General features: G+C 40.9%; 1 protein-coding gene across 1 annotated transcript; it reads left to right on the top strand.

Annotated features, from left to right (window-relative positions):
- Positions 1-5,033: 5,033 nt before the first annotated feature.
- On the top strand, positions 5,034-15,001 carry tnnt3a (troponin T type 3a (skeletal, fast); the record flags this gene model as incomplete). The annotated part of the gene is made up of 11 exons (XM_068602417.1): positions 5,034-5,196; positions 6,655-6,672; positions 7,500-7,518; positions 7,664-7,712; positions 7,805-7,921; positions 8,564-8,641; positions 9,315-9,428; positions 9,858-9,970; positions 10,082-10,172; positions 10,715-10,755; positions 14,615-15,001. Coding segments are annotated over 11 exons (837 nt in total), but the record flags the coding sequence as incomplete, so codon positions are not given.
- Between the last annotated feature and the right edge of the window lie 203 nt (positions 15,002-15,204).

Raw genomic sequence — 15,204 nt, 5'->3', positions numbered from 1 at the left:
TTTAGAACCAAAAGACATTAGCAACAGATCAGACCGATCCTCCATCGGACAGGTCGGTGTCCCTGCTGATGCGGAGTATACGCATGTAGTCCATGCATATACTAACTCAACTCTGTTACGCTCATTCTGGTCACATGACATCTGTTGCTTCTGTCCATCCGGGAGAGGGATCCTCCTCTGTTGCTCTCCTGAAGGTTTCTTCCCTTTTTTTCCTGTGAAAGGGTTTTTTACTGTCTTTTTTTGGGGAGTTGTTCCTGATCCGATGTGAGGTCCTGGGACAGGGATGTCATGTGTACAGATCATAAAACGCGCTCTGAAGATAATCTTGTATTTGTGATTTTGGGCTATACATAAAAAACTGAATTGTCTGGAGGAAGATTCAATCTTAAATGGGACATTTCCTGAGGCCAAAAAAAGAACTACAAACATTCATTTAGCAAAGATTTCACATGTTAAATAATGAAAAGACAGAGTCAAACACATTCAGCAAACTTTACACCAAATATTCTAACATAAAAGTTTGATTGCATCTTTTAAGAACAAGTCTGAAGTATATCCAGTGATTTCTTGTGTGTATGTGTGTGTGTGTACCACTTCTGCACTTCTAATATATTATTGCAAACCAGGGAGTCAAAGACAACGAGCAGCAGATGGATCAACGCGACGCATTAACAGCTTCCAGAGGCACATTCTTCAAGTTGCCGTCCTCATCGGATCATCGGACTGCATTATGTTTATGTGTCCCTAACTTCAGGATCACCACCTGCCCTCGCTTCCCTTGACGCCGTTCTCTCGGTCACACTTCAAATTTTGCTTGCCTTAAAATGCAGCTGCCCCAGAATAGCGTCTTGGCTAACCCCCCCCCCCCCCCCCCTCTCCAAACTTGAGCCTCCCACCTTAGCATTCGACCCTTCCATCTCCTTATTGAGTGCCGGTGGTGGGAGGACTGAGGGGGGGGAGAGAAGGGGAGGGGGGATGGCCCGAGAGTCGCGGCCCTCGAACCCCCGGCCTCGCCTCCGGGACGTCCGTCCAGCCAATGGGGAGGCCGAGCGGATCGCGTGTCACTATAACAGAAGGGCATAATCCGTGCGGTAAGTTTGCAGATCCTTACAGCTAGTCTCAGCCAGCGGGGAGCTCACTTCTTTCTGCTTTTCTGAGGTAAGAGAGTGATGAAGAGTGATGAAGAGTGCGTGTGAGTGAGTGGCAGAAGAGGATGCTCAAGTGCAATGTCACCCCCAACCCAAAAAAAAGTGTCCACATGTGTTAAAATCACTGCCACGACGAGTAGACGCTGCGACCGCAGCCGGCCTCCGTCTGAAGCCCGGGGAGCGACGCTTCTCTCGGCGTTTTGAGTCAAAACGACTTTGTTGCTCGTTTGTTTGCTGACTTTTCCGTGGCTGAGAAGCTGTGATGTTTGGACACCTTGCGGCATCTCTGTGGCTCCACAATGTGATCTTTTAATAGAGTGTGTAATCTTGTTAAACACCCGTTAAACATCCGGCATCCTCGCTGGACGTCCAGCGTCATCCAGAACGCTTCTTCTTCTTCTTTTTCTTCTTCTTCTTCTGTTGTTGTTTCCGCGGCGTTGTTTTCTGGTCCGGGTCCAGACGCCCGGCGGAGGTTCATACCTGAAGGATTTACAGACGGCTTAAAGCCTTTGAAGCGGCTTTCCGCTTCAGGAGACAGAAGACGATCCTAATGAGTTATGCAACGCCGCGCGGCGGTGAATGGTGTTGTTATTTCTGACATTTGAAGTTGGAGGTTTGGGGGGGGGGGGCACTTTGTTTTGCTGTGCTGGCTGAAAACTTAAATATTGTTGGCGATGTCCATTGAGGAAGCTGTAAATCGGGCGTGGCGTGTGTGTACATTAAAGCTGTGGGGATGAACGCTTTAACATCTTGAACCGGGAGCCACGAACGGGGAAAAAAGAAATAACACAAATTTGGGAATTTACGAGGATCCAAAGAGCAAATACGAGGAAGCCGTCTGCGGTTGACCTTTGATCTTTAAGGTCCGCTCTCGGGGGTTTATTTTAATGTCCTGAGCACAAAAAAAAAGGCGCCTCGGTCAGCAGGGAGAACTCTGGGAGTGTGAGTGAAGGAACGAGAGGGCCAGATAAGGAGAGGAAGGTGGACTTATGGGTCGCGGTCCAGGGGAAGGAACCCAATCTTTCGTGGTACCCCCCCCCCCCCCCGACCGACTCCCTCCTCCTCCTGAAACCGGATCCGGGGAACCGGGCAGCTGTCAGTTGGAAATAGTTGTGATGTCGGGACGCATTCGTGGGCGTCCGCACGCTAATTTGACTAAGAAGCAACTAATCTGACATCTAATCGCCCCGATTGATGAAATCAGGGTTCATACACATGTTGACCAACGGATGTCCATGACTTTAAACCAAGTTTCTATGACTTTAAACCACATTTCCATGACTTTAAACCAAATTTCCATGACTTTAAAACAAATTTCCAACTTTTAACCACATTTCTATGATTTTAACCAAATGAGCAAACATGTAGTGAGATCTTTGAGTAAAAAAAGTGATAAATTGTAGTATTTAAACTAACATTCAAAGCATACAGTAAACCTTAAATGACACAAATGAATGAGAGACAATAGTTTGATTAAAAGAATGAACATTTATATAGATGCCTGTTTGTATGCTGCTGATATTTAGAGCCTCTTTCTTTAAAAAGCAGATTCATTATTTTAAACTCAGCGTAATAAACGTCATGAACACATGAATATAACACATTTACAGGACTTTTACAGCACTTTGGGGACTTCCAAGGACTTTTCCAGGTTTTCTATGCACCCTGTTAGATCATGAGGACGTTCGGGGTCGCGTGAGCTCATCGATGCTCAGACCCAGTGATGATAGTCGGAGGCTTAGCAGACGAGAGGTTCTAAAGATACAGAAGTCTTGAACGCCGTCGCTGCAGAGAGATGACAAACCTCCACCCCGACCCGACCCCCCGCCAAAAAAACCTTCAAACTCCTCCATCAGCAGTCGAGAGCAGAGCGATGGCATGAAAGCTAAGTCTGGCTCCCTTCTCACTTATCGCCAGAGAAGCAGATTCAGGACCGAGGCTCCGATTTCATCCCAAAGTTTTAACGCTAATTATAAACGGATTTTTAGGGGGATTTGACAAATTTGGGAGGGATTTTCCAACTACAACAAACATCCTCCAGGATGATGAGGAACAAAAACATTAGAGATATGAATGTTTTAATGCGTTTTGCTTGGCGGTGGGGGTGAACATGTGCAGGCGGCGGGGTGGGGCAGATATTTAAGACATCTGCAACTTAATCCCCCGTGCAGCTATAAATACAGCCGGGCTGCTCGGCCGCTCCACGCCGACAGACTTTAAGTCTCCTTCTCCTCTCTTTCGCCTCCAGGTTGCAAAGTCCGCTGTCACCATGTCTGACACTGAAGAAGTGTAAGTCTTCACATGCACGGTCACCAAATGAGACGCTTCCACGCCGTCTCCAAGCGGCAAAATGCTACAAAATGAAACCACTAGTCCAAGAGTATTTCATCAAAACTACGCTGTGAACGTTACCGCTGATATTTGGATTATTAATCATAATGTGTTTGTGTTTTCTCCTGCAGCGATCAGGGTAAGTAGCATCATTTTTTGGTTTTTTTCTTTGTAATATGAAATGAAACCTCGCGTATGAGGTCCGGTACAGGAGCTCCATGCTAAATGAATGTTACCTAACTTTTTCACTCCCTGTAGAGAAGTATTTGCACCGGATGAATCCGTAATGTTTACAGGTTTGGCTTGACTCCCTTCCAGATTCAAGTTGTGCAATAATGCTCTCTCTTATTTTGAATAAAGTAATAATCTGCTCAGATGTGATCCTCTGCGCTGCTGCATGGTTGCAGGTTGCACCAAAGCTGGCTATGAGAAAAGTGTCAAAAAAAAGTATTTTTTTACAAAGGATAAAAGTTTACACTGTAAAAAAAATAATTAAAAAAGGTAAAATATCTTAATTCAAATAAAGGGCAAATACCAGAAATTTACAGAATATTTTATTGAAGGTTTTGTTGTGAAATATTTTTATTTTGTATGAAATTCAAGAAAGCAGTAAAAATACTGTATGAATGATACAGTATTTTTTCTGTACAAAAATGAGATTTAAAAAAGAATTATTAGCATAATACCTGATTTAAAAAGTTGGGTTGATAATTTACAGATAATGTCTGTAATCTTACAATATATAATTAATTTTTTTTAAACAGAAAAACTACTGTTTTACGGAGTTATTCTTCCGTAAAACAGTAGTTTTTCGTATATTTTTTACAGTGCGCTGACCTGCTTGGACAACGAGTCCCGCAGCTCTGCATGCCCGGTCCTCCTGAGCGGACCAGCGCCGCAGGTTGCACCGCTCTGCTCGGCCCAGGAGGGCCGCGTTGTGTTTGCTTAGCATGGATCCCCAGTGTACCCAACGTTATCTTCTTTTGGATCGATGTATTCTGTCAAAAAAAACAACAAACAACACCAAAATGGGTACAAACCGGGATCCTTTCATAACGTTGTTCTGCTCCTTTCTTTTTCGGGCGGGATGGTGCAGAATACGATGGTAAGACGTAACATCTAATGTCTCTGATACTAATGCGTCGGCGTGTTTTTTTTCCGTACTTTCCACACACGGACCTTTCTGTGGCATGCTGGTTACAACTAACTGAGATAAAAGTTAAAGAGGCGCAGGAGAGTCCATAAGCTTCGTTCTAGATTTCTTCTTTTTTCTTTTTTTACCTTCGACCACGTCGAGTTGTCTTCAGGATCACATTTCATCCATCAATGACTGACCTTTTCTCTCCTGTAACCGCTTGCTGTCTCACATGCTTTAGCGCCATCTGGTGGCAGTTTGCCACGCCATGAACCTCCTCATATCTCACATCTTCCCACCCTCTTTTTTTCATGGACTCACCCCCCTCCACCTCTTTCACCCCCATGTTAACTCCCCCCTGTTCTCTACTTGCTTCCATTAACCCTCTCACCGCCCTTCCTCTCCCCTGGTGACTCGCTGCATGTTGTGTAGTACAAGAAGAAGTAGTAGAGGAAGTAGAGGTGGCCCCTGAGGCGGCCCCTGAGGCAGAGCCAGAGCCAGAACCAGAGCCAGTGCCAGAACCAGAACCAGTGGTAGAACCAGAACCAGAGCCAGAACCAGAACCAGAGCCTGAGTATGAAGGTATGTGGTATGGAAGCCAGACAGACCCCACTAATCCTGACTCCGCACACATGCTCATCATGTCTGCTAATGCTAACGCCACCTTCCCTTCACCGCTTTGACGAGAAGTCAGAAGACAACCCGTTCAGTGCTCAAAGGGGCGCGGTGTGTGTATCCATAGAAACACGCGTTGAGGTGATCGTAGCCAAAGCATTTTACAGTTAGTGGATGACTAATATTTAAAAGTCGATATTTTGGCACGAAAGCTCATGTTTTAGGCTGATAAAGAGCCAAAGTCCTGTTCCACTATACGTTAGCGTCTAGCTTTTGTTCAATTAGCTTATGTTCTCTTATCTTATGTTTCTTTAGCTTTTGTCCCGTTAGCTTATGTTCCATTAGCTTTTGTCCCGTTAGCTTGCGTTCCCTATCTTTTGTTCCATTAGCTTTTGTTCCGTTAGCTTTTGTCCTGTTATCTTATGTAGCTTTTTGAGATCCAAAGGTTTTTCCTTCTCAGAATTAAAGATTCACTGCTTATGGAAAATAAAAACCTCTTCTGTATAAGCTAACAAAGCTAACGTAACTTACTTTATGTGAAGTTAAGGACAGACATTGGTCTCTTATCAGTCTAATCCCTCTTCTACTACTGTTCTACATGTACTCTAAGTATTTTTATTTGGATTACATGGTTGCTTTCTAAGTATTTTGAACTCTAATGAAGTGTCCATGATATTAAATACATGAAATATTTCTTGAGATGCTCTTTTTAAGATGGTGTCTCAGATTTGCTCGACACACCATTTTATATTTAACTCACATGCTGGTGGAAAGTCGGTGTTGCAAACACACGTTTTTGTTGAAAACTTACAAAATTCATGGCTTGCACATCATCAAACTCAAGTTGACGATGTGCAAACGTCTACGCCGACTTTCCCGCTTTACTTTAATTTTTTTTAAAAAATTGCATGTGAATTCACGTGCGATTGTTAAAGGAATCCTACTTTTTTGAGGCAAACTGTGAAACTGTGGCTTGAACAATATTTATTTTTATATTTGTTTTGTAAAATCTCAAATATTGGCTTTTTATTGACCTCAAACCGCAATGAGACCGTCATTTGAAACAGTCTTATATTCCAGGTTTTTACTTAAAAGTGAGCGTGATAAGTGTATTTTGACATGTTTTTGCCTCCGTATGTTTCTCTGTAGCTTTTTATTTCTAACCGCTGTTAAACTAACATGGAAAAGCATCCACTGTTGCTGTACAGATTGAATTAGTGCCACGCAAAATGTACATAACGCAAATTACGAGCCACTTCTTTTATTTGTTCGTGCTGGCTTTTTAAAATCGGCTAATATTTGAGAATTTACAGTTATTATATTTGATAGTTTCTCAGTGTTAAACTGATGTGCTGCTTTTAAAGCTGTCGCTAACGCTTTCTGTCTATTCTGCTTTTTTTCGTTTTGGATGCTTGCTGCATGCAGAGACCTTGGAAGAGGAAGGTACGTTGATTTGGAAGAAGAAGAGAAAAAAAAAATAAAACTTCTGACGAATCTGTAATCTGTCATTCTGGTTTTGGGAGATCTGACATCTGCACCTCAGGGGGGAGGAGGGGGGAAACGCCTGCTGTTTTCAAAATGTCTGTCCACAAAAAAAAATCATCTGTCTTGTCAAAAACAAAAAAAAATCATCATCCAGGAGCGCCGCCCACTTGGCACCGAGAGTTTGAAATTTCAGAACAAAAACAAAACCCCATTTAAAAAAAAACAAACGTGTTGAGATTAAAGATGCTAGCGGAGAAAAAGGGTGAAAGGACATGAGATGCTAACACGTGCTAAGCGGCCGCAAGCGTCACACTCTCTGCTACGCCACTCGTCCTCTGCATGGCATGGAGCCGCCAGAACCTGAGGGCCAATCGGGGGGAAGTACTCTGTTTTGCTTGTGTAAAAATGATTTTGGGGTCAAGCCAAAAAATAAGTACACATAACACATATTGTACAGTACATACATGTCACAATTTAATTAAATAAAGGAGAAAAAACGGATTGTTTTTGTGATAATTCATCTGTGTGTTAAACTACTCACAGCAAGATGGTTCTTTGATGTCCACGAAACTTCCTCATGTTTTATGTTCATCTGTGTGTCATCACCTGTTCTAACCCTCATGTATCATTTAAACCGTTGTAATCTTCATCTAACACGTCACGTAGAGCCCAAACCCAACATGCAGTGTGATCCATGTAATGCCTTAAAGGAGAAATGAAACAATCTGCTTGGTTTCTAACCCCATGACGTGTACTTGTCCCTCTCTTCATTCCCTAACCCGCAGAGGAGAAGCCAAAGTTCAAGTAAGTTTCCTTCTCGTGCACTTCCAATTATTTCTGCAGACATTTTTTCAACCAGAGACGTTTGGCTGAAAAAAATGAAATAAAAGCAATCATTCAAACTGTATTAAAATCAGTGCACTTAAGGTGAAAACTCTCCCTCCTCCAGGCCGAGCGCTCCCAAGATACCCGACAGTGGTGAGAAAGTGGACTTTGACGTGAGTGGACCTGGAAGGGACGGCGTGGAGGATCTGAGTGTTTGTGTTTGTGTTGGGCTGAGGGCTGAAGGCGTGTTTATCTGCTCACTCAGGACATCCAGAAGAAGCGTCAGAACAAGGACCTGGTGGAGCTGCAGGGCCTGATCGATGCCCACTTCGAGTGCAGGAAGAAGGAGGAGGAGGAGCTGATCGCCCTGAAGGACAGGATTGTGAGTCTTCGTCTCTTCCAACGTGTTCTGACCCAGAAGCATGGCAGCGGGGAGCGTCACAACACGTCCGCTGTTTTTATTGTTCGATTAGTACAAAGATAAAAAAAGACCAACGGAGAGTCAAGCAGGAGCTTCTTACTGTTGTTGTTGTTGTTGTCTAAACCTAACTGTTAATTTTGTTGTCTAAACCTAACTGTTGTTGTTGTCTAAACCTAACTGTTATTGTTGTCTAAACCTAACTGTTAGTGTTGTTGTCTTAACCTAACTGTTAGTGTTGTTGTCTTAACCTAACTGTTGTTGTTGTCTAAACCTAACTCTTAGTGTTGTTGTCTAAACCTAACTGTTGTTGTTGTCTAAACCTAACTGTTGTTGTTGTCTAAACCTAACTGTTGTTGTTGTCTAAACCTAACTGTTGTTGTTGTCTAGACTGTTGGGTATTTTAAGGCCACCCATGATAAGTTCCCTGAACTTAAATAAGTGTTCATGTTGTTCACTTTCGTTTTCATTGTTATTTCGTCCCAACAACAAAGTCTTAAATAGCCGCATCCTCTGCCAACATCTTCAGTCATTTTAAGCCGACAGCTCGATGTTTTCACTGCGAACGCTTCGACTGCACGTAAACAACGTGTGGTGTCGCTGCAGGAGAAGCGTCGCGCCGAGAGGGCCGAGCAGCAGAGAGTCCGCTCTGAGAAGGACAAGGAGCGCCAGGCCAAACGCGAGGTGAGCGCTCTGCTTCAGGCAGGAAACCCTCAAACCACCAGGGGGCGCCAACGATCACACAAAAACACTTTCAGTGGATCGTTCATACAAAAGTATTTACATCAAACTATTAAGAGAGATATCTTATGTGTCAAAAACCCACAATGTGTTTGAACCTGGTAAAGATCAGTATTAGTAAACATATTTTATGTATATATGAAGGGATTACTATGAAGATACTAATCTATATTTTTGTACATATCCTGCGTAGGTTTATGTAGGTTTTAAGGCCATACAATTTACGATAATAAATCCATCAATCATTTTATTAACGTTGATAAAACTGAGTTATATTCATTAAATAATGTTTATTTTATTTGATAAATCAAGAATTTCTGTGTAAATGTTTTCACAAACGAACATGATTAGAAAAACGTATTTTAAGATGGTCGTGTATTTATGTATATTTCTGCAGTTTTATGAGAATATCTTCATGGTTTCGTTCATGTTTATTTTCCATTGAAGCAACATTGTAATGAAAATGCTACAATCCCTCATCTTATTTGTCAGTATTTATTTTTTACTACTCAAAGATCCTCCTTTACTTACCTTTAAAAACGAATCACTGGGGGAGTGATTGATAGGTGGGACGGCACATGGAGGTCTCACTCTGTTTTATTTTTATGCGCTTTAGGAGGAGAGGCGGATCAGGGAGGAGAGCGACATCAAGAAGAAGCAAGAAGAGGACGCCAAGAAGAAGTCGGCTCTGTCCAGCATGGGCTCCAACTACAGCAGCCACCTGCAGAAAGTCAGTACAGTCACACGGTAGTAGAAGTAGTAGTAGTAGTAGCAGTAGCAGTAGATGCTACTTTAACCTTTACTTAAGCAAAAGTAGGAACATAGCGTATTGAAGTATTATCAACTAAACGTACCCTAAGTATTCAAAAGTGAATGTACTCATGATGCAGAAAAGGCTAATTAATGATGTAAAATGCATTTTTAATCTGTATGTATCACTAATGAATACACATATTAGTTTTAATGCTGTAGTGTGTCAATGTGGAGCCACGTTGAGACACTTTGTATCATATTGTGCAACATTTAGCTAAAGAGTAACAGAACGTGTCAAATAAATGTAGCGAGGTACAAAGTAGCATAAGATGGAAATATCAAAGTACGTTACATGCAGTACTTTTCCGTGAGATAAAAGTACTGCGTTCTCTCTCTCTCTGAACAGGCTGACCAGAAGAGAGGAGGCAAGAAGGAGACTGAGAGAGAGAAGAAGAAGAAGATCCTGGGAGCCAGACGCAAGCAGCTGAACATCGACCACCTGAACGAAGACAAGCTGAAGTACGACTCTCAGCGCTCACGCTCCACTGATAAAACCGCTTCACTCTTCAAAACGCTTCACTGATAAAACCGCTTCACCCTCTTACCGCTTCGTTCTGGTGTTTCCTGCAGGGATAAGATCAACGAGCTGCATGAATGGATGACCCAGCTGGAGTCTGAGAAGTTCGACCACATGGAGAGACTGAAGAGGCAGAAATACGAGGTGACGATACCACTGCTTATAATATTTAATGTTTATAATATTTAAATATATATATATTTTTTATAATCACGTCACTGTTTAAAGGTTTTTTTACTTGCCTATCGAAGATATTTATTAAATATTTCACACTTTAAACTTTGTAGAACAAGTACGTATATACATATATATATATATATATATATATATATATATATATATATATATGTATATACATATATATATATATATATATATATATATATATATATATATATGTATATATATATATATATATATATATATATATATATATATATATATATATATATAGTTTGTCGGGTATCGTTTCATTACTCCTTATATGCACATGATTAACAGATCCATCCACAGATCTGTCCTCGGTGTGTACTCTTTCTGCTCTCCAAAGAATCCACACTCTTCTCAGTCTGTATACCAGCTGTTGTTGTTGTTGTTGATTTGTTGTTGATGTTAATGACGGCGAGCATCCAGCCGAGTGAAACCTCCGGGTTTCAACCCTCGATATGCTCTTTGAATCCCTCCAGGTTACAACCCTGCGTAAGAGAGTGGAAGAGCTCAGTAAATTGTAAGTAGAGCTGAGCAGCAGACGCTCGAGGCTCGCTGCATGTGGGCATGAAGGGCACTAGGAATCACTTGAAGGGCACTAGGAATCACTTGAAGGGCACTAGGAACCACTTGAAGGGCACGAAGAATCACAGCCCCCCCACACTCCCAGTGGCTGGCAGGAGGCCACACACCACCTGAAAGAGGGAACTGAAGAGTTTGTTTTCCAAAAGTAGCACCTGAACATCCGTCGCGTAAAAAGTTAAGCTGACTTTTCATGATCGATTAAACCATTTTAGCCAACTATAAACTGTAACTATTCAATATGAGATCCATTTTCTTATGTATAAATCAGGAATTTGTTGTCAAAATGAAATTCAAAAGACAAAAAAGCTTCTGTACGTAATTCAAACAAACAGGAAATTGTCATATTAATACACTAAATCACATTTCATCCTCGACATTTCACAATGTGAGGACCCTATTTTATATTTTTTCAAAGAATGCGTTTGTTGTTCTTGCTGTCATCTAATCAGCAGTGTCAATATTTGGAATCAAACTCTTCAGTGAAAAGCAGATTGAGGATATGAAGTGGACGTAAACATGGCGTTGAGCTCCTCCACGTTCTGTCCCGGTCTGGATGTCTTAGTTTTAGCATCAGGTGTGTGAGCAAGTGCTCCGACAGGTAAGTCAAGACTTCCCCCCTCGAGGTGAAGCCGAGTCTCTAAAGTGTGTCCACGGTTCTTTTTTTTTGAGGGGGAAACCATGACGGGCGTCTTAACGCCGATCAGATTGTTGACAATCAAGTTATTTACATCCGAGTCCACGATTACAAATCACGTGAACAGTGACCACAAAGGAAACGCTGATCACATGCTTTGGCCCCCATCTTGGTTTCCCATGATGCCTCAGCCCACGGAGCCAGGTTGGAGGGAAGCAGAGGGGGAAGTCCTTTTCCTCGGAGGTAAATGTGTTAAAGCTGCCGCTGTGTCGTCTTGCAGGTGCTCACGTGCAGGAACCGCATTGATGAGTTGCAGAAGCAGTAAGTAGGGGCTCTGCCGGTGGGCTAATCCTCCAGAACGTAACTCCCAACCGTCTGCGTGAAACCTTTTCTTTATCCGAACATGAACCGTCATGAGCATTCGTGGCGGTTCATGTCAGTTTATGGCAGAAAACCTTCCCTCGGTAGGGTCTGTTTTATGTTCTTAATTTGATGTTAACTGGATATTGGAAAAGGAAAATGTTTTCATGTCGGAGAAGATTTGGAGCTTCGCTTTTTAAAACTGATTTGTTTAGAAGTTTCAACGTAATATAACGGCCCGACATCTGAACTCAGAGATCATGTCGTCATGTCACGTTTCATTCAATCATTAACATCATTCAAATTAAAATGCTAATAAGCTGCAACTTAAAACACACATTTATGCTATTTTAATAGTTTATAGTGAGAAGGTGAGATTGATCATGAAAAGCCATTTATGCCATTTTAATAGTTTATAATTATGGTTTATAGCTGGCTACAATATTGGGATTGATCATGAAAAGTTACTCAATAGCTAGCTAACGTAGAAAAAAAATAGTTAACAGCTAATTTTAGTGTTTTTGGAGTTCAAACAAACATTTTGCTGAAGTTATTTTAAAATTGTAGCAACCAGCCAACTAGCTAACGTGAAAAATGTTTGTTGAAAAAAATATTACTTTTCCTTTTTGAACGTTTGGCAGGATAGCTGACCTGTTAATATTAAGAGATTGATTATGAAAAGTCCGCTAGACTCACTAGCTAACGTAGACATCTTTTGTTTTGTTTACAGCTAATTATAGTGTTTCTGTAGTTAAACATTTATGCCATTTTAATAGTTTATTGCTGGCTAAAATGGTGAGATTGATTATCAACGTTAGCTCTTGAGTCAGCTAGACTCACAAGCTTACGTAGGAACAAAATAGTTAACGGCTAATTAAAGTGGTTCTGTTCTGGTTTCAAAATTGTAGCAGCCGGCCAACTAGCTAACGTGGAAAACGTTAAAAGTTAAAAACATTTTACTTTTCCATTTTGAACATTGAGCAGGTTAGCTGACCGGCTAATATGAAGAGATTGCTGAAGAGAAGTCCGCTAGACTCACTAGCTAACGTAGAAAAAAAAGGAGAACTAAACCGAATTGTTTAGAACCAATAGTCGGATTTTATGATGTAGCTTCTCGTCTTTTTAAATAATACATTTTAGTTTAAAAGGGCCTCGAGGCGCTTTACGTGTTAAAAACAAACAATTTACAGACGACGTAACAGTAAGAAACAGAACATTTATGAATAAAAAATGAACCTCATTTAAATTTTATTCTCCTGATAAAACATTTCTGTCTCAGAAACATTTGTTGACTAAACTTTGTTCGTTTTCACGGAGACGTCGTTATGTCCATGTGGTAGAAAAGACAAATTGTGGAATTTCATGCAAATTGTTTGCTAAATCAACTGAATATATATATATATATATATATATATATATATATATATATATATATATATATATATATATATATATATATATATATAAATTGCTTTAGCAATCTGCGTGCAAATATTTCCATTTTCTTTTCCTGAGCTATATATTGTCCGAAAAATTCTATGTGTTGTTTATCTTTTGTTCCCATTCATAACATCACTTGTTACGTTTCATCCACAACTGGTAACATACTGGTATCACACCAGTGTCGGTTATGTGGGGAGCGTTCCCTGGCGTTCTCTGAAAAAGCATCAATAACCCTCTCAATAGTTACACTAGCCAATAAAATATAGACAGTGGAAACTCTTTTGAGACTGGAAAAGCACATAAAATAATGAAAGAAAATGTAATCAATAAGTGCAATTATGACCAAAGATGGTGCGACCTTTTTCAGTGTAAAGGTCGGGGCGCTTCTCCTCATACTGAGCCCTTTACTTCATTGTGTGTGAGCGCCATTACAACTGTAACGGTTAAAGGTATTTGGTCATTTGGCGGCTGTCGGGCTCGGTAACAGTTCGTAGAACGAGCAGGTAAGTGCTGCACGGGTTTGTGTTTGATTCCTGTCTGAACTTCAACATGTCTCCAGAGACGTCTGCTTTTATTTTTGCTATTTTGCATGTAGTTTGTAGTATTTTTGAAAAAGTCACGCATGTAAAAAATGAAGTTGTTGAACTGAAATGTTTTAAAATATTTTTCTCTCTGATTACTTTCTTAATACAAGCAGTTTAAAATATGAGAACTTAAACATTATGTCCTTTCATTCAGACTCTTGAACGTAAATGTTAACTGTGCCGGGAACGAGTCGTAAGCTACGTTAGCTGCCCAGAGGCTTTTGTCCAGAAAACTGAAAGCTAACAAAATATAAGCGAACAAGATGGAGAGTGTTTTAGCTGCTTTCTGCGTCAGTTAGCATCCTGTTAGCATTCAGTGTTAGACGTGGGAACAAACTTGACTTTTAAGTTAAATTAAAAGATGTATTTCTTATTTACGACCATTTCCGCTCCACCTTTTCCCTTCTTTGGAACAATAAGCATCCATTTAAGTAGTATTTTTGTTCAATTTCACTTTTTTCCCCCCTGCTTTACATTCGATGTTACGTGGACGGATCCACTTTGAAAGGTACCTGCCGTACATGTCGGATAGGATTTATGGATAGATTTTACGATGGACAAACAACATAAAAGATTTTACCCTGCAAAATAGTTTAGTCGTCTCCTGATCCATTAAACTTTCTCTATATAAGATTTCTTAATTCTTAGGATCCAACAGAGAGGTGTGAATTTTTGTTAAACAAAAAGCCGCTCATGAATGCAAAAAAAATGTTATATTCCTGACAATGTTTCCCGTTTTTTTGTGTTTTTTTTTTTCTTCTTCCGTATCACAGCAGCAAGAAGGGAGCCGCCCGCCGCAGAAAGTAAAAAGATCGTCTCAGAAAAGCCAACCGCGATCGCCCCGGACACACGCCTGATGAAGCAACGTGCGCGGCGGCGGCAGCGGCTAGCGAAGGTCGCAGCTCAGAAGAAGCTAGCAACGCTGAGGTGGACTTCAACCCACGTCCTGGTTCACGCAACCAGGAGCCTTTAGCTGCTGTTCAATCGGAATAAAAACACACAAAAAAATGAGAAAAACTTGTTTCGCCGTCACGCTTCCTCGCCCTCCGCTGTTTTGGTTCTCAGAATTTTTTTGTAAATAAAGTGTGACTCTTCAAGCCATGTCTGTAGAGCTGTTGTCATTCAGAAACCAATAAAGTTCAGCATTTTTCAGGCGGTCATTTGTTCAACACTGTTTTCTAGCTGCAGAGTTGAATGGAACTTTAGTTGGCGAAATATATTAAAGCTCTGCATTTAATAACTACCACAAAGTCTCAAAACCTCATTATTTCAACCAAAAAGGTAAAGGGAATGTTTTAGGGATATATAATTATATATATGGAGAGAGAGAGAGAGACAAATAATGACCACAAAGACACAGAAA

The sequence above is a fragment of the Clinocottus analis genome, unplaced genomic scaffold (genome assembly GCF_023055335.1).
Source record: "Clinocottus analis isolate CAN_PGR_092001 unplaced genomic scaffold, fCliAna1.0.p SCAF_6, whole genome shotgun sequence".
Lineage (NCBI taxonomy): Eukaryota > Metazoa > Chordata > Actinopteri > Perciformes > Cottidae > Clinocottus > Clinocottus analis.
Note: the sequence above shows the minus strand (reverse complement) of the source record. Positions and strands in the feature narration are given on the sequence as shown.